The 18,672-nt window shown below is 44.2% G+C and overlaps 1 protein-coding gene across 8 annotated transcripts in view; it reads left to right on the top strand.

The window, feature by feature from the left end:
- The first annotated feature begins 7,294 nt into the window (after positions 1-7,294).
- The window catches only part of MTHFD2L (methylenetetrahydrofolate dehydrogenase (NADP+ dependent) 2 like), a 65,759-nt gene continuing 54,381 nt past the window's right edge, over positions 7,295-18,672 (top strand). For 3 of the 8 annotated variants that reach the window (XM_057429865.1, XM_057429863.1, XM_057429867.1), the window contains exons 1-3: positions 7,295-7,493; positions 15,295-15,479; positions 16,737-16,859. In XM_057429865.1, coding sequence (XP_057285848.1) covers positions 7,354-7,493; positions 15,295-15,479; positions 16,737-16,859 — 448 coding nt within the window. In that variant the 5' untranslated portion in view covers positions 7,295-7,353. The remainder of the gene's footprint in view (positions 7,494-15,294; positions 15,480-16,736; positions 16,860-18,672) is intronic. The other 5 variants (XM_057429868.1, XM_057429869.1, XR_008974989.1 and 2 more) reach the window with 3 other exon arrangements.

Here is an 18,672-nt window from a genome sequence, read left to right as displayed (position 1 = left end):
TCCCCACCAGCACTTGCAATAGCAAGTGCTATGGGGCTACTCTCTAAATCTCCACAGACAGGTTCTGCGTGCCCTTTAAACATCATAATTTTACTTTTTAGAGATTTTCTCTAAGCATTGGGTGAGATCCACCCATTAAAGGCAGTTGTAAACCAAACATCACTCCACCCAGGGCAAGGTGATTCCCAGTATGGTTGGAGATAATACTCCAGGCATAAGTATTTATCTTTAACTGCTTAACTTTCTTTGCTCTTTTAACTCTTCACACTCAAGTACTTGACAGGTGTCAAATTGGATAGCTTGTGAATTTTGTTCCTTAGTAATATTTATCCACAATTTAACTGGGTATCCTAGCATTCCTCTCATTTGGTAAAAATGGACTTCCTGTACCAAATTTTTCCCTTGAATTCCTAATAGATAAGAGTGCATTATCACTATTATTTTCCATATTTTCCCCAATACCTATGTTTTCACCACAGTAAATACAACAAATACAAAATAATCTTATAAAGGTTCTCACAAAGTTTCAGAAGTAGGCATGTATGCTTATTGTCTCTTTATTTTAATACATATGGGGTTCTTAGTTGATTGTACATGCCACTGTCTGTCTTCAGATGAGAGTTCCACTGGTCCTTTTATCCTAGTATAGTGTTGTCGTGGTTTAAACAAGTGTGTCCAACCTTTTTCGGCAGTCCTCACAGCAGTTTCAGTGACAGTACTTGAAATGGACCCTCCCAGTCTGGTTGTAATTTTGAGTCCTTCCAGGTCTTGATCAGGACCCACTCTCTGGTTGGATAGTATGAACCGTGAATTCCAGTGGTGGAGCTGGGGCATGCAGTCTTTAGTTTCTGATAAAAGACAAGGAAGATGACAACCCCTGTATACAGTTCTTAAGAAAAACATCCTTGGTTTCAAACTGTGGAACTTCATCAACCTCACCCATGTAAGGTAGTCCAAATGACATTTCATAAGAGGATATCCCTAGGTCTTTTCTAGGAGAGGTTTGAATTCCCTCTTTTATCCAAACAACTGGGTCTCTCTTTTCCTCCTCCTGTCCTGTTAATAGAGCCATTGAAACCAAAATTTGATTCCTGTAAGTTTTCATTTCCAACCCTAGTTGTGTAATTAAATCTCTCCCTAGCAAATTGATTCCTGCTTCAGGATTTGTATTATTGCCCTTGATTTTTTTTTTGCTATTTAATTCAAGGTAGTGTCTTCAAAAATGGGAACTGAAAAATCTCTCTCCTTTTACTCCTGAAATAGTTATCCTTTCCTTTAATAATTTCAGTGTGCCTGATTGGTGAGTACATGTGCACATATGTGTGATTAAGTGTGTGGCTCCATAGACACATGTATGCGTATGATTATGTGTGCAAAGTGTGCTGTGCCTGCACAGAGCTGCTGGTCAGCAGCATTTTTGGAACTGTGGCTGGGGTACAGCCATCTGATCAACTTGACTGCACAAACAGCAAGTTGTGCAGCAGGCTTTTCTACTGCAGGGCCAAACAATTTTCCTGAAATACCAGAAGTCATTGATAGGTTCCCCCCACTCCCCTCTTCTTTTATCATGAGATCAGTGGGAGAATTTACTATTTCTGAAACTGAGGGATCCAGGCTGCTGGTTCGGCCCGGCTGCAGCAGAGGGAGGCACCTTGTGAGCCTCATGCAGTCAGCCCTGCCAAAGCAGCTTGGATCTGACCTGGCATATGCACCCATCCCGTGCCAGCCCTGGACATCTTACCCTGGCACTCCTGTGCCAGTAGGGTGCTGGTAGTGGTACAGAGCTAGCCTCTTTCCAGAGAGTCTGTGTCAACCGCCCTTGTCATCATCTCATGACTGTACGCACACAGCAGTGCTCTGAGCATGGGCAGGCTTCTCTGAGCACAGTGTCACTGCACCCACCACGGCTGCAGATGCTGCGCCTCCTGCTCATCAGGATTTTCAGGGGGGGGGTTATAAACTATTTAGGGGAAATCATATGGAGGGGGTAAACTCTTTCGAGGATCCCATGCCTTAGGTTCCTCAATATTTCCCTCAATTTTCTTGTTTGTTGTTTTTAAGAGGAACAAGTGAACTGCAGGGAGGGATAGAATTTCTCCTTCCTGCTTCACTGTTGATCCCTACCCAAGTCTCCCGGGAGACCTTTTACAATTCTCAAACTCCCAGCATACAGCATAATCAGACTCTTCTTGTGAGAAAGAGTTCCTTAACACAGAATCATAGAATCATAGAATAGTTAGGGTTGGAAAGGACCTTAAGATCATCTAGTTCCAACCCCACTGCCATGGGCAGGAGCACCACACACTAAACTGTGTCACCCAAGACTTCATCCAACCTGGCCTTGAACACTGCCAAGAATGGGTAACCTGTTCCAATGCCTCACCACCCTCACAGTAAAATGCTTCTTTCTTATACCTAACCTAAACTCCCCCTGTTTAACTTTGAATCTGTTACCCCTTGACATTTACTTAAAGATTTAAAACCTGATAAACTTGTATTTCCTCAGCCCCATACTTTGGCCAAAAAGCGGACAGTGGCTGAATACTTTCCTTTCTCCATATAAAACAATAGTACTGTATCATCTTTTTCCTATCTTTTCCCTTTGTATATTTTTCAGCATCATCCCTAAGAGACTTTCTGGAGGAATGTTATTCCCAGGATGATTCCTCTCATCCCTTCTCTTTTCCTTAGGCCTATAGGCTGTACAAAGATAGTATTCTTTTTAACCACAGAGTGTATCTTTCTTCCAGAGATGATACTGTCTTTAACTACAGAATGTGTCTTTCCTCCAAAAGATGATATTGTCTTTAAGCACAGGGTGTGTCTTTCTAAGTTATGGTATCTCAAACCCTTTTTTTCTTTCCCTTAGTAACTTAACCCCAGCCCCAATATTAAAAATCTTAATATTGCAAAGACTTGATATTGATCTTAAAGCTCTAATATTGTAAAGCCCTAATATTACAAAGCCCCATCCCCAATTATGCAAAAACAATACTGTTTCTCTCACATGCTCCACCCCGGCTCAGGGCAGCACCCCAAAATCCATGGGCTTGTACCCCATGGCTTTCCTGAGGGAGCAGAGAAGGGGTTCTGGTGCTTTGCCCCAGAGGGGAGAAGCAGCGGGATCGGTGCTGCCTTCTTTCCAGCAATGGTGGCAGTGCTGGAAGAGGAACAGTGGGGTAATGAAGGGGGTTTTCCCATGAGGAGAGAAGGAAAGCAGCCTTCAGAAGGAAACCCCTCTGCAGAAGTGAGAGCAAAGCAGTGGGCTTGGGCTGGGAATTGCTTCTGGCATGAAGCTGTGTGCTGCTGCTGCCGTTGCCCTCCCCACCCAGATGCCCATTTACCACCATCTTCAGCAGCAACTGAACATCCTCCTGTGGCTGCTGCACTGCCCATCTTCCCCAGCCCCACTTTCGGGCCACAGGCTCTCCCAGACTGGGGCAGAGCAACTCTTCACCCCAGTGATGGGATGGGTCTCATGTCACCTACCTCTTGCTTTGGTCTGGCAGGAGGACACCTGGCCCTGGAAGTCATCCAGCATGGTGGTGATGCTCTCCTGGCCTACAAGAACATGGTCCAAGGGTACACAATGTCAGTGATGGGGTCTTACCCCCAGGGCCAGGCTCTGAGGACGACAAGCCCCTGACCTGGGTGTCAAACTGCCTACCAGCCCCCCAGAGCTCCCACCTCCCTCCTGGAGGAGCAGGCACAGTTTCTCCAGATCAGTATGGTACAATTTCATGGCTTGCAGCTGGACCACCTGCTTCTTCAGGATATCATAGATGTTGTAAAGAAGCTCGATCTTGATCTCCAGCAAATCCATGGAGCAGTTGGAGTTACTGTTGGACGCTGATAATCCTGAGGAGCTGTCCAGCTGTTGTATCTGGCACATAGCTCTGGGATCACTTCAAAGGGCATCTTGAACTCCAGGCCTGTTGGTAGAGTACCTGCTGCCAGGACGCATGCCTGGGCATGGTGTTTTCTGAGCTGCACCTTTGGGGTGGTGGTTCAGGCTCCAGGGAATCCTGGCTGCATGCCTGGGCTGGTGGCCTGGGTGTCAGGGTCTCCAGCCCCTTTCTGTGGGCTGGTGGCCTCGGTGACAGTGGCTTGAGTCATTCTCCATGGGGTCCTGGCCTGGGTGACAGTGGCTCCAGACTTTCTCCATGGGCTGGTGGCCTGAGTGCCAGGGGATCCGTGCTGTGTCTCTCGGTTGGCCATCTGGGTGCCAGGACCACCACACTGTGTCTCTGGTTCCTTGAGCTTCAGCACTGAGCTTACCCCATGCAGGGTGTCCATGTCTGAAGTGGGGGGCTTGGTGGGGGCAGACTGGCCCTTGCTGCCCTCCAGGGAAGAGGAGGCAAAGGGGAGCAGGTTTATGGACAGAATTGCAGCAGCAAGGGCAGAGCCAGGGCTTCCCTCTTTGTCCCCAGCTGCCCTGGGCTGAGGTCCTACACTGTCCTCTTGGGACACCCTTCCCACTCTTTCCTCACTGGGTGACACCTGGGACCACAGGGTTATGCAGGGTGATTCAGGGAGGGGATTGAAGGCCCCAGGGACACTGGCAGCAGCTCACCAAACCAAACACCTAAATCTTCCAGATTTCCTCTTTCATGCTGCTGATCTCCTCGAGCAATGCTGGGAGAGAAAAAGGTGGTGGGGGTTGTTCTGCCCGTAGGGTACACCACAAAGTGACCACACACTAGGTGTATAATATGCAGAATTTATTAAAAAAGCACACTAAAGCAAATAAGCACACTAATGTGAATTAGGTAAATATCTCTCATTCACTTATATAGTGAATAAGTATTCTCTTATTCACTTATATAGTGAATAAGTACAATAAAGCAAATCAGAGATATAGGTATATAAGTAAACTATCGAAGAAAGTTAGCAATGTATTAAATCATTAGTGTATAGAGAGAACAGATATTAAGAAGAAATACATCACTAATTACCACTGAATCATAATCCACTTCCAGCTGGGAAGCTCTGCTGCAGCTGATGTCAGGAGTCTCATGTAATTGGGAAGATTCCTATGCAGTGCATCCATCCATAGGTGAGGTTTCTCTCATGGCCACAAGAGGGTCCTGCTTTTATACCCTTATCAAACAACTGGCTTTATGCCAGATCTCTAATCGGTTACTCATGGGACCATGCAGTTTCTCATGATCTCACTGTTGTCCACTCAGAGAGTGTTGGCCAGTATGAAGTGAGGCCAAGTATGAAGGTCACAGAACAGCTGCAAACGGATGTTTTCCTGTCTCTGACAGTCACAATGAACATAAACATGTATACTCTGCTGGATACACTGTGTCAAACAACATCCTTTGTTACAGTTCTCAGTCATGAGAGGGAATCAACTCCCAGCTAGGTTCCCGCCCATTACAGGAGTGAGCCCCAGGGGAAGGTCCCTGCAGATCAGGACCTTGGTCCCCACCCCTGCCCCAAGGGAGCTGGATCCAGCTGTGCCACTTGGGATACTCAGGAAAAGCACGTGCCTGAGCAGCTCAGTGCTGTGCAGGGTGAGGCCCCTCTCCAGTCCCCATTGCCGGGTTTAGCCGAGGAGCCCCAGCACAGCCTGCAGTAGGCTGTGCAGCAGGCTGTGCAGAGCTCTGAAGTTCACATGTCCAACCTCTGCTGTACTGATGGCAACATCCAGCAGCTGAGACAGGCTGAGTGGTGCCATTGCTGCTGCTATGTCCAACAACAGGAGTCTGACCTGTGGGTAAGAGAGACAGCAGGTAGCCAGCAGCCCGCCTCCCGCTCCACTGGGCATGTGGCGACTCCTTTCCCACTGCCCCTCCTGCCCAGCTGCCGGCCCTTCTGCCCCCCAAAGAAATCTCTCCATGCTGAAGGGTCCCACAGTTTGTTGAGGTGTGCATCAGCAACCCTGGGGACACTGTAAGGAACATATTCTGACCCAATGAAGTGCACAGATCCACTCTGGGGAGCTCCCCTTGAGCGTATTTCCTTTGGGTGAATCCAGAGGAGGCCACCGAGATGCTGTGAGGGCTGGCTGGAGCACTTCTGCTATGGAGACAGGCTGAGAGAGATGAGCTTGTTCAGCCTGGAGAAGAGAAAGTTCCAGGGAGACCTTAGAGCCACCTCCAGTGCCTAAAGGGGCTGCAAGAAACCTGGAGAGGAGCTTCAGAAAAGTGCCTGTAGGGACAGGAGAAGGGGGAATGGTTTTAAACTGACAGAGGGGAGATTGAGATGTTAGAAGGACGTTCTTTACTGTGAGGGTGCTGAGGCACTGGCACAGGTTGCTCAGAGAAGCTGTGGCTGCCCCATCCCTGGCAGTGTTCAAGGCCAGGCTGAACAGGACTTGGAGCAACCTGGACTAGTGAAAAGTGTCCCTGTCCGTGGCAGGGGGTTGGAGCTGGATGAGCTTTAAGGTCCCTTCCAACCCAAACCACTCTGTGGTGATTCTATGTTTCTACTATTTATAAGAGATGACAAACTAAACAGGAAAATTTATGTAAGATATACAATACTGGAGGACAGTAGATTGTAGGAGGAGAAGCCATTATGCACGTTTTCTGTGGAAGCACCTGAGCCACCTACTTTATGCAAACACATAAATGATGAAAAAAGCTAGCCCATACCATATCAGAAACCACAGCCTCGGTCTTCTATTGCATGTTTTCAAAGCTTTTGCAAGCTTCAGAAAGGAAGTTGCCTGCTGTAAGTAGGCTCAGTACTGCAGGTAAGGTTGCCAGTATTATTTTGGTATGTCTTGTATACACTATCTCAGATCTCAATTTGTTCTCTTCTTCTCCTCTGCATAGAGGATTTTTTCCACATTTTTCGTGAAAAAAAAAATAACAGAACACGATGGAAAGCAGCAATATGCAAGTTGCAAGGAAGCCCAAGCAACTTCCCCTGGGACATGAGCGTGCAGCTCAGAATTCTGAAGGACATCGGCTCTTTCCTGTGCTACCGAAAGTCGGCTTCGGCTTTGCCCTCACCAAATTTTGGCTGGAGTTCATATGAATCGAATGAGACAAAGATCGCCTTTTTCATCACCATCTGCAGAAGCTCCTGGCGCAGCCCACCAAGCAGTGCAGGGTGGTGTGGGCTGGGGAGGTGGGTAGGGGCTGTGCCACCCTTCCTCTCAGCACATAAACCCGCGGGTTACCAGTCCCCGTCCACACCACGGGTGACGGCCAGTCCGCAGATGGGGCTCTAACCCTAACCTTCCCCTTCGCCGGGAAAGTTCCCTCGTGTCCCCTTCGGCCCGTGCTTCCCGTCACAGGGACCAGCAGGTCCGCCTTCCGCAACGCCCTCAGTTCTTGCAGTGGCTCCTCCTTTCGTCGCTTGGTTGCGGAGGCGCTCCCGTCCGTCGGGACCGACATGGCGGCGGCGACCGCCTTCACTTCTTCTTCCTCCGCGTTGCGCCCGGGCTTGGCGCCGCTGAGGAGGTGGCGAGCGCTCTCCTGCCCGGCGCCCCTGGCCGCCTACAGCACCAGCAGCTCCCCTCGCCGCGCCGCCAGGTACGCCGCACCGCTCGGGGCATCTTCTTCCTCACGCCTTCCTCTTTTCTTTCTTCCTTCCTTCCTTCTTTCTCCCGGTATGGCGGGGGCGCTCTGGGTAATGGCGGGCTGCACGCGCCGCCGCCGTTTAACGGTCGCGCTGGGAGCTTGCGACGGGTGCCAAGCGCCTGTGGGGAGTTTTGTCTCTTGTGGGCCGCTTCCGGGCCGAGTTGTGTTTTTTCCCGGGAAAACGGGGCTCTGCGGGGTCAGTGCAAGAGGGAAGAGGTAGCTGGAGCGACGGAGGGAAGGAGGAAGGGCTGCGGCACCGGCGTCGTGGTTCCAGCGGCGGGTTAAACGGTGCCCTGTCATGGAGGAGGGCTTGCGGTGTGGTCTCCTGCCTCCTCTTTGATGGGAATCTGGCTGTTAAACGTGTTCGCTCCTGATAGAAAACTGTTTCTGCGCAGTGGGTCTCTACTTCTGTTCTTTGCTGCTTGTAACTGGTTTTTTTGTTTGTTTTTGTTTGTTTGGTTTTTTTTTGTTGTTGTTTGTGTTTTGTTGTGGGTTGTTTTTTTTTCCCAGTTCTGTGAAACGTAGATGTTCCTGTAATGATTTTACAAAGGTTTTCATGTCATACGTACAGTACTGAGAGCATCCCATTGTGATGCCCCCTATGATGTTGGGCTGTTAAGTGTATAAGATGGTCTAAAACAGCAGCTGAGGTCTTTGTTTCTGTAATATCTTGCAAGTTGCTGGATGCACGGATGAAAAAGGTTCAGTACCAAAATTGTTCTGTTATAAACACAGGGTTCAAAATAATATCATCCATATGCAGGAGGTTGCTGGAATTGAAAGGTGAGCTGAATTCAGGCACATTTAGTCTAGCAGGTGTGTAAGCGTATGCTGCCCTGATAAACTCTCAGGATCTTAAGTATTACATAGGGAGAAATGCATAAAGCTTTAATACTTGTTAAGTAAATCCAGAGATTTGAAAAATGTGGTTATGAATAGATTGTGACCTTGTAGCAGACAGTGGGTTCTTGATGACGTTATATAAAAAGTTGAATTAGTGCAACTGTTCTCTTACTTTGGGGAAGTAATTTCTGGAGTCAAGAAGGATAGAGAATAATCTTGAAAGGAGTAAGAGAAACGTTTTGGAATGGTAAATGACAACACATTACCACCTTGTTTGTTTCCTTTTTGGTATTGGTATCTAACCCCAGAATGGTTTCTGCTTTTTAGCCACTGGTATTTAAACAAGTTTCTTTGAGTAGCTTGGTAAGCAGTAGGGGGAAGCCTGTCTCTGGAGTTATTTTTAAGAAATGGATGATGCCCTTGGCAGTTTGTTTGTTCTTCTAGAATTATGTTTTTTTCCCCCATCTTAAATGTTAGCGGAGGAAAGAAGTTGTTTCAGAACAACTTCTTATGCTGTTAGGATAATATTTAAAATCCACAATGTTCTACCATCCATGTGTCTAAAAAGTTTAAACAAGTGTCTGTGACTAAATACGGTATCTACTGGCTGTTATATAATTTCCCCATGTGTTGAATTGTTAAGCATTTCTCATGTTTGAGTGTGCTGATAAACAACAATGCATCATAGTAATATAACAAAACTTTAATCAGATGTTGGTTTACTCTGGTTAAGTACCTTATTCTAGTAGAGACAAAGTGCACATTTTGTTTTAGACTGTCTCAGAAAGCATGGTGGGGGTTTTTTTCCTCAGTTTTGTTCTAGGTATAGACTTGCTTGTCCCCCAAAATATGATATAGAAAAAACACAACTGATCAGACTGACAGGACTGTGAAAACCAATCCAATTTGAACACAAAGCCAGAATGCTTTATTATTGGGTTTACTAATGACTTGGAACTACTTTCATCATGACAAGCTAATTCAACATTTATTAAACATCTGTTTAATCTGTTAAATTTGTTTGTGCACGAATATACATTAAAGTTTCAAGTATATATTTCCAGAGAGTGTTAAAATGTTTTAGTTTTGGGTGTAGTCAGGCAGGTAGTCAGGAGGTAGTCAGGCAAAGAAAAAGATTATTGCTGAAGGATGTCAAGCTGTTATTTTCTAAATACCTAATGAAACATTTTGCTAATAGAATCATAGAATCGTTAGGGTTGGAAAGGACCTTAAGATCATCTAGTTCCAATCCCCCTGCCCTGGGCAGGGACACCTTACACTAAATCATATCACCCAAGGCCTCGTCCAACCTGGTCTTGAGGAGTGCCAGGGATGGAGCATTCACAACCTCCCTGGGCAACCCATTCCAGTGCCTCACCACCCTTACAGGAAAGAATTTCCTCCTTGTATCCAATCTAAACTTCCCTGTTTAAGTTTTAACCCGTTACCCCTTGTTCTGTCACTACAGTCCCTAATGAAGAGTCCCTCCCCAGCATCCCTGTAGACCCCCTTCAGATACTGGAAGGCTGCTATGAAGTCTCCACGCAGCCTTCTCTTCTCCAGGCTGAACAGCCCCAACTTCTTCAGCCTGTCTTCATATGGGAGGTGCTCCAGCCCCTGATCATCCTCATGGCCCTTCTCTGGACTTGTTCCAACAGTTCCATGTCCTTTTTATGTTGAGGACACCAGAATTGCACACAATACTCCAAGTGAGGTCTCACAAGAGCAGAGTAGAGGGGCAGGATCACCTCCTTTGACCTGCTGGTCACGCTCCTTTTGATGCAGCCCAGGATACAGTTGGCTTTCTGGGCTGCAAGTGCACACTGCCGGCCCATGTTCATTTTCTCATCAACCAACACCCCCAAGTCCTTCTCCACAGGGCTGCTGTGAATCTCTTCTCTGCCCAACCTGTAGCTGTGCCTGGGATTGCTCCGACCCAGGTGTAGGACCTTGCACTTGGCATGGTTAAACTTCATGAGGTTGGCATCAGCCCACCTCACAAGTGTGTTAAGGTCTCTCTGGATGCCATTCCTTCCCTCCAGGGTATCAACCGAACCACACAGCTTGGTGTCATCGGCAAACTTGCTGAGAGCACACTCAATCCCACTGTCCATGTCAGCAACAAAGATGTTAAACAAGACCAGTCCCAACACCGATCCCTGAGGGACACCACTCGTTACTGGTCTCCAGGTGGACATTGAGCCATTGACCACAACTCTTTGCGTGCGGCCATCCAGCCAGTTCTTTATCCACCGAGTGGTCCATCCATCAAATTGATGTCACTCCAATTTAGAGACAAGGATCTCGTGTGGGACAGTGTCGAACGCTTTGCACAAGTCCAGGTTGATGACATCAACTGCTCTACTCTTGTCCATCAGTTCCGTAGCCCCATCATAGAAGGCCACCAAATTGGTCAGGCCGGATTTCCCCTTAGTGAAGCCATGCTGGCTGTCACCAAGCACCTTGTTGATTTTCATGTGCCTTAGCATGCCTTCCAGGAGAATCTGCTCCAAGATTTTGCCAGGCACAGAGGTGAGACTGACTGGTCTGTAATTCCCCAGGTCATCCATTTTCCTCTTCTTGAAAATGGGGGTTGTTATTTCCCTTTTTCCAGTTGTCGGGAACTTCACCTGACTGTCATGATTTCTCAAATATGATGGCCAGTGGCTTCGCAACTTCATTTGCCAGCTCCTTCAGGACCCACGGATGGATCTCATCAGGACCCATGGACTTGTGCCCGTTCAGATCTTTAAGATGGTCTCGAACCAGTTCCTCTCCTACAGTGGTCGCAAGGTCTTCGTTGTCACAGTCCCTGCATCTGCCTTCCAAGACTTGGGTGGTGTGGTCAGAGCCTTTGCCAGTGAAGACCGAGGCAAAGAAGTCATTCAGAACCTCAGCCTTCTCCAAATCCTGTGTAGCCAGTTCTCCCGAGAGCTTCCTGAGAGGGCCTACGTTCTCCCTAGTCTGTTTTTTATTTGCTACATACCTGTAGAATCCCTTCCTGTTATCTTTAATACCTCTAGCTAAGTTTAATTCTTAATCTACTAGAGCTTTTCCTTTTTTTTTTTTTATCTTCTTCCCAGGAAGGGTTTTTATTGGAACTAAACCCACACTTCTGTTATACAACAGGCTATGCATGTTTCCATGGTATACTGAGTTTGTACCCTTGTCTTAAAAATCGGGACAAAATTGTGAATCCACTGGAATGATCAAGAGAGGTAATGAATACTGCTGTATTCCTAGGAAATAGTGGTAAAATACCGTCACACATTTTGCTTATTTTATCTGTCAAGGAAAATTCAAGCAGCAAAAGTCAAAATAGTCAAACACTTGGTGTAAGAGTCAAGTAAATAATTATGGTGATTACATTCAATTTATTAAAATCTTTCAGGAAGAACAGTGTGTCTTGCTGTAGTGATGATAATATGAGATAAATTCTCAAGACTGAAATAATTAATGGTAGGAGTATTATTTTTTTCAGAATATCCTTAACTTGAAACATTTCTGATTTTGGGCAAGTTTTTGCCCTGAGGTTTTTGCTAAAGCCTGTAGAACTTGCTGTTGTCTTCAGAAAGATGCAGATGTTGACGATCCCATTGTAGCACTTTCTGGATAGGGTGTAATATGTATGTTCTGTCCAAGCTTAGAATGTGTGTGTGTGGCAGTGTGCTTTTGGCACTGTTTTTTGTTTGTTTGATTTGGTTTTGGTCCTTGGATGACTGAGAGGGTTGAACATGACAGGGTGAGAACAGTCAGTTTTGAGGACAGATCTTGGAAATTTAACAAGTCTGTGTCTAGTTTTCTAAGGAAGAGGCATGCACTTAAAGGTTATTTGCTTAAAGATTAGGAAGACTTCTTCTTTGGCGACACATTTAGAGTAAAAGTAGCATATAAATGCAAAACATGTTCATGTGGATTTAGACTATCTTTTGTAACCCAAATATTGTGAACTCCTTGTATTCTTAAATATGTATGGCATTTCTACATAGGCAAGCATTAGTTATTTATTTGGCATAATGAGTACATGGAAAGAAGTGTCTGATGCCAAAGGCACATATAGGTGAAACGTAAATAATGAAGATGAGAGACATCTATGAAAATGAGTGCATACAGAGCAGGTCATATAGGAAAAGAATAAAACCACATCTGTTGGCTTAATTATTTTATAGATATATATGTACTTAAGTTAAACACTACAGAAACTTGTGTTTGGGAAGTAGCTGTGGATGGTGTAAAATTGAAGGAAGCAAGGTATTCATGGCTTTTGTGTGCTAAGTGTGTTTGCAATACTTCGCTTTCCTCACAGTGGGGGAAATTGTTATCAGCAAATGTGTTAATTTCTATTTCTCTCCTTTTTTTTTTTTTTAACATAAATTCTAGGTACTTTGGGTTGTTTTTTTTTATTTTGGTTTGTTTGGTTTTTTGTTTAAATTATCATGGCACCTTGTTGGTGTCATTATAAAACTCACCTGGAGTCTGTGCCGCACTATGTCAGTTACAAGTGGTAGTCATGTTGAATTAATTTATTCAATTCACAGGGGTTCAACCTGTGAATGTATGCATACATCTAAAGTTCTTCCTCTCAAAGAAGGAAGTGAAGGATGTTTGCGGCAGGGAAACTGTCTCCTGTTCAGGCTTACTTTGTAGTAATGAGTTGATGGTCTCTGATTAGTAGCTGATGAGCCAGGAAGGTATGGTTTTCTTACAGTGCCTCACAGCTCTGCTCAATAGGAGTTAACTTGTCCACTAGTAACTTCAACTTTGCTTCAGTGTGGTAGCTCTGCTTCTGTGGAGTTTGTTATTTTACTGTGTTTTTACAGATAGAATAGTATTTACTTGTTACTCTTATCAGATGATTGTACCAAGAAACATGTATGTATCATGTTTGGATTCTTGATGTTTCTGTGAAGAGAGGTTCAGTTAGTGTAGGTGCAAGCTTGAATTGTTGTGGTATATGTCCTGTAGACATGTACAAGGTGAGGAGTGGCTGTGCTTGCTTACAGTGGGCAGACAGGCAGGAAGGTGGAGAAGACTTTGGCGACCAGGAGAAGAACCAAGGTAAGATAAAGCTGACACTTGGAAGATCTGAACAAAATAATACTTGAGGAAGTCCTGTTCAGTCAAGATGTACTTGATCTTTAAGCAGTTACCTGGTGAGGGCAGCATGGGAAGTTGATAAAAGACATTTAGAGCTTTAATAAAGGGTATCTCTTAATATTATTGTCACCAAAGAGTCATTCAGGGGTGAGGGTGGAGCTTGTAAGATTGAGTAGGGAATTCAACTTCCATTCTGTTCTGGGGTGCCTTTGGAGCACTGTTAAGGTTTACCTCTCTTGTGGTTTAAGCCCAGCCAGCAATTCAGAACCATGCAGCTGCTTGCTTACTCCTTACCTTCTTTCCTGCCCCCACTCCCATAGGGATGTGGAAGCGAATCGAAAGAATGTAACTCCCACGGATTGAGATAAGAACAGTCCAGTAAATAAGGTATAGCACAAAACCACTGCTGCTACTGCCAATAATAATAATGATAAGGGAAATAACAAGAAGAGAGAATACAGTTGCTCACCACCTGCCAACAGATACCCAGCCCGACCCGAGCAGCAATCTGGGCCTTCCAGGTGACTCCCCCCAGTTTATATACTGGGGGCATGGCATGCTGTGGTATGGAATACCCCTTTGGCTAGTTTGGGTCAGGTGTCCTGTCTCTGCTTCCTCCCAGCTTCCCCTTCTCCCTGGCAGAGCTGAGGATGAGAAAGTCCTTGGTCAGAGTAAACATTACTTAGTAAGAACTAAAAACATTGGTGTTATCAGCATTGTTCCCAGGCTGAAAGTCAGAAACACAGCACTGCATCAGCTACTAAAGAGAAAAGTGACTGCTACTGCTGAACCAGGACAACCTCAGATGCCATTGGAAGTAAATTTTATTTTAAAATACATTTTGGGGTTGTCATGTTACTGCTTATAAGTTGTTAATTTATTTAAAGGGATTAAGCAGTAGTGGAAGTTAGCAAGATACTACTTTTTCCAATCCAGAGAAAATTACTTGTGGGTATCTTGCTCTTCCCTATGTAGCAGAGTCCTCCAAGAACCATTCCTAAATAACATAAAATGTAGGCTGGCTTTCTCTGTCTCTCAGTCAGATAGAGGCTGAGTTTGGATGACTTCTTTCTATAAGGCAATAGAAAGTCTGTGATTTTGGGTGGTCTTGTGGTTGCCAGGTCCTGTGTGGGCTCATTGTTGCTGCTGCTGTGCCCTCTCTACCTTTCTCCTTCCACACTTGTGCATTTAGCTTCTTTGATCATGAAAATTTACTAGGGATGATTGAAACAGCAGAAATTTCTGAAAGAAGTTAGCTGCAGCTTACTCCTTTTGGCTACTTGAAGTTGTGGGGTTTGGATCTTGCAGAATGCAACATTTTAAAGCAGATCAGTGGTACAATTTCTTGCTCTTGCCATTTCTTCCTGCTTTCTCCCCTCTAAGCACCACCACCACCAAGCAATAAAGCTAGTTTTTAAAGGCTGCTTATCTGTTACAAAATAAATGAACATTTAGCGTCTGAAAGTTATATATGCTGGAGGTTTCTTGTTTGCTGTGGGTTGGTGAGGTGTGTGAGGGGGTCCACATCCTTGGCTGGGGTGATGATCACGCCATGATAGAGGGAGAGAGGGGGACTAAGTAGTACCAGGCCAGGTTGAAGGCACAATACTTTCATTCTTCCTCTGCTTTTCTGCATGGGTAGGGCAATGGTTGTGGGCCTTTCACCTAAGGACATTTATCTGCTGTAGTGCTGGCTGAGGGGCCAAGAGTGGTTACAGGAATTTAACTGCATATTTGATGGTAGATTGCACACTTAATTGTCTTGTTTATGAAATCTTAGAGCTAAATGTTGTATATGTTTTCATCTTTCTAGTGATGAAGCAACCATTATCTCAGGGACAAGGCTCGCTCAACAAGTCTTGAAAGAAGTTCAAAGGGATGTAGAATTATGGATATCCTTTGGAAACAAGAGACCTCATCTCACTGTCATATTAGTAGGAGACAATCCGGCCAGTCATATCTATGTCAGAAACAAGATAAGAGCAGCTACAGCAGTAGGTATGTGTTATGTGATATAAATGATCCTGGTAAGCATAAGATGCTGTTAGTTAACAGTAAGAGAAAGTGGGGGGAGGAGCACTCTTTGTATCTCAGTTTAATTTTGTGCTGGTTTTCTCCTCTTCTTCCCTGATGAACTTGAAGAAAAAGGAGTTAAAGTAATTTTAATGGCCCATTAATGGTAGCTTAAATTCAATTCTGTATTTAGGAACATTAGGGAGCAGTTTGCACCTTTACTGCTGGAAACTGGAAACTGAAGGAGAACACTAGGGTTGGGTTTTTTTTTTGATAGTTCAGTGTCTTAACTGGGGCTTGGTGAATGAAGATAAATAGAGTGGAATTATGTTAGGTTTTAATTCTTTCTTCATGACAGTTTTTTTGCGTTTTTTTTCTAAATATGAAATACTTGCTTAAGAGCTTGAAGTACCTGTTAGATTCCTTCTTTTTTGTATGTGCATTTTTCAGCCTAACTCCACTGTGGTAGCAGTCCATCCTACCCTAGAATTGTTGGGAACAGTGATTAAATAGATATTGAGAATAGCCTTTTTCTTCTCAATGTCACTAAATTCTTCATAATATCAGTCTTCATGTGCATCTGCTGTATCTCATGGAATTTCTGTCCCTTGGAATGCTCTAAGTTCACAGTCGAGCCAGGCAAGCCAATACAAAAGCAAGGCTGTGCAGCTCTGAATAAGGAGGGCAAAATTTCAGCTATAATGAAAGCAAACAGTGAAGTGACTGATAACACCTCATCTTCAGATGAAAGTGTAATAGCCTAAATGGGAAATATGAGTGTAGTCGCTCTCAGCGAAATGGCAGTCTTTTGAAGTAACTTGAAAAACTTTATTTTCTAATACTGAGTTTTGTGGTAGAAAAGCTGTCAGATAACATGCCAGTAATGCTAGTGGTAGCTTTATCTGTTCAGTTGTAGTTGTAATTGTCAAAAGCATGTTTGTAGAAAAGTTAGATTGTTCATTTTCCAAATACTTTGAAGCTATTGTTTAGTTTTGGAGCTGCTGGGTCCAACTGTAGGGTGTTGGTGGTCATATATTTCTGTATGTTTTGTTGTAAGATGATACTTGACATCCAGAAACACAGCATTAAAGACCAGAAAATGAAAACAGACTTTCTAGTAAGTCATCTGTGTTTATTTAAGACAGTTGTTAAGTATCACACACATTTTCACACAAAATGAGTAAGCTGTTTGTAGATAAATTTCCTGGTACTAACATGTCTTCTGCTTTTGTTTTATATCAGGCATTTCTAGTGAGATCATACTGAGGCCTAAAGACATATCGCAGGAAGAACTCTTAGATATGACTGTAAAACTCAACAAGAATTCAAGAGTTAGTGCTTTGTTAGTTCAGTTACCTCTCCCAGGTAGGTGACATCTTTTGCCCCACTCCTTCTATACAGTCAATGTCAAATGAAAGAGTTTGACAGTTTTGAGTTACAAGACTATCTTGGTGACAGAAAAAACTCTTGAGAAAGGACATGCCTAGTGATTAGTTGAGATGTTTTTGTTGTATACTAGCCTGTACTTAATTTTAAACAGAAAAGCTAATTAATTCATGAGAATCACTTCGTATTTTCAACCTTGCCTTTTTTGTAAGTTCAGTTAAATGCTGTGTCAAGGAATTTCCCTCCACAGACGCACTTTACTCAGTTTAGTTTTATATATATATATATATATGTATTTATATTTTTTGTCATGTTGCACTGTTTAGCCCTGAACTCCAAGACCTTTGCTGTATTTTCCTCCCCTATGTCATGCCAAGTTGTACTGTCTTGCAGTGATTCCAGGTCTTGCCTTAGATATTTGAACATGCTTTCTATGCTATTCCTAATGTTCCTAGTGAGCTTTGTGCTAAGGTCCTAAAAGCTTCTACTGTCCTCTTGGTTTTTATTTCACTTCTCCTAATTTGCAATAAAATCTCTCTAAAATACACTTGCCAGTAGCTGTCAAAATGGGATTTTGGCAGTGATAAAACTTTTCATCTAAATCTACGTAAGTCAAACTGGTAAAACCATCGCATGCTTCCTGATGGAGAGGAACCCAAATTACTGGAGTCATGTTAATAAATAGACTGGCATGTTGGGTTGCCCCATCTCTGTGTTTCTAAGTGTTGTCTTTGATTGTATGTTTATGCCATGTTCTGTGAGAGGCAGGAGCTGCCTTTTTGGCATGATTTCTTGCAGTAGCTGGGGCTCCAGGGGCTGCTGTTTTTACGTATCTCTTATAATAATGAGGCTGAAATGTTGTTTTGAGGTGAGCTTTTCATTTCCACTCTTACTCCTAGTACTGGTCTTCACCTTCAGGGAATTCTCGCTGCCTTTATTTCGTGTAAGCAGAAATGGGGTCAGGTGCTGAGTGTTGAAGAGATGCTTGCTTTGTATTTGTAATAAACACCAGTGTTTGTGGTTAGGAAGTTTGGCGTTTCCTATTACGCTAAAGCGAACTGAAATCGGCCACTTGTTGAAGTAAGTTGACCACAAGGTGGGAGTATAACACAGATAAGGAGACCTTGGAATCTTCCCCACCAAGAGAGGAACTCTGGGAGCCAATGGAATGTGATCGGTTTACTTGGAACAAACGTCTTTCCCACTAAGAACAGATTAGGGGAAATAGGAAATGGAAGAATTTTCATTTCAGTAGTAAGAACTCATGCCAAAGATGGAGCGTTGCCAGCCTGTAGATGGAAATCCTTCTGTCTGAAGGACAGAGAAAGAAATGGGCTCATCCAGTCTTAAGCTGCCTGCCCTTGTTGGTATGTGGTTCAGAAACAGACTTAAGTCTTGAAACTGTGAATTTAAACCTGAATTTTAACACTGAAAAGAAAAAAAAAACCCACACCACAAACCCTGAGGATAATTCTAGTTGTGTAATTCAAATGTCTGATGCTAGTCCATTGTTTAAGCCCTGAAGTAAGTGGTTGAGTATCCCTTGCAAGAACATTATGTCTGTCCTGGTAACTACATAAAGACTAGTTAGCCTTCCTCAAACCTATGAAACTTGCTGGTTTGGGGCTTGGCTGTTACCTGCCTTAATAAAAATCTTAGAGTAATTTAATCAATAGCAGGACTTCTTCAGCATTGTCTTTAGAGGAAACTTAAATATGCAAGTTATCATGAATAGCAAATGTTCAGGAGGGTCTTTCCAGAATAGATGTCAGCTATAGCTCTTATTGTTAGA

This window comes from Pezoporus wallicus, unplaced genomic scaffold (assembly GCF_028554395.1).
Source record: "Pezoporus wallicus isolate ANWC-B61680 ecotype Strahan unplaced genomic scaffold, APGP_CSIRO_Pwel_v1 contig_5696, whole genome shotgun sequence".
Lineage (NCBI taxonomy): Eukaryota > Metazoa > Chordata > Aves > Psittaciformes > Psittacidae > Pezoporus > Pezoporus wallicus.
Note: the sequence above shows the minus strand (reverse complement) of the source record. Positions and strands in the feature narration are given on the sequence as shown.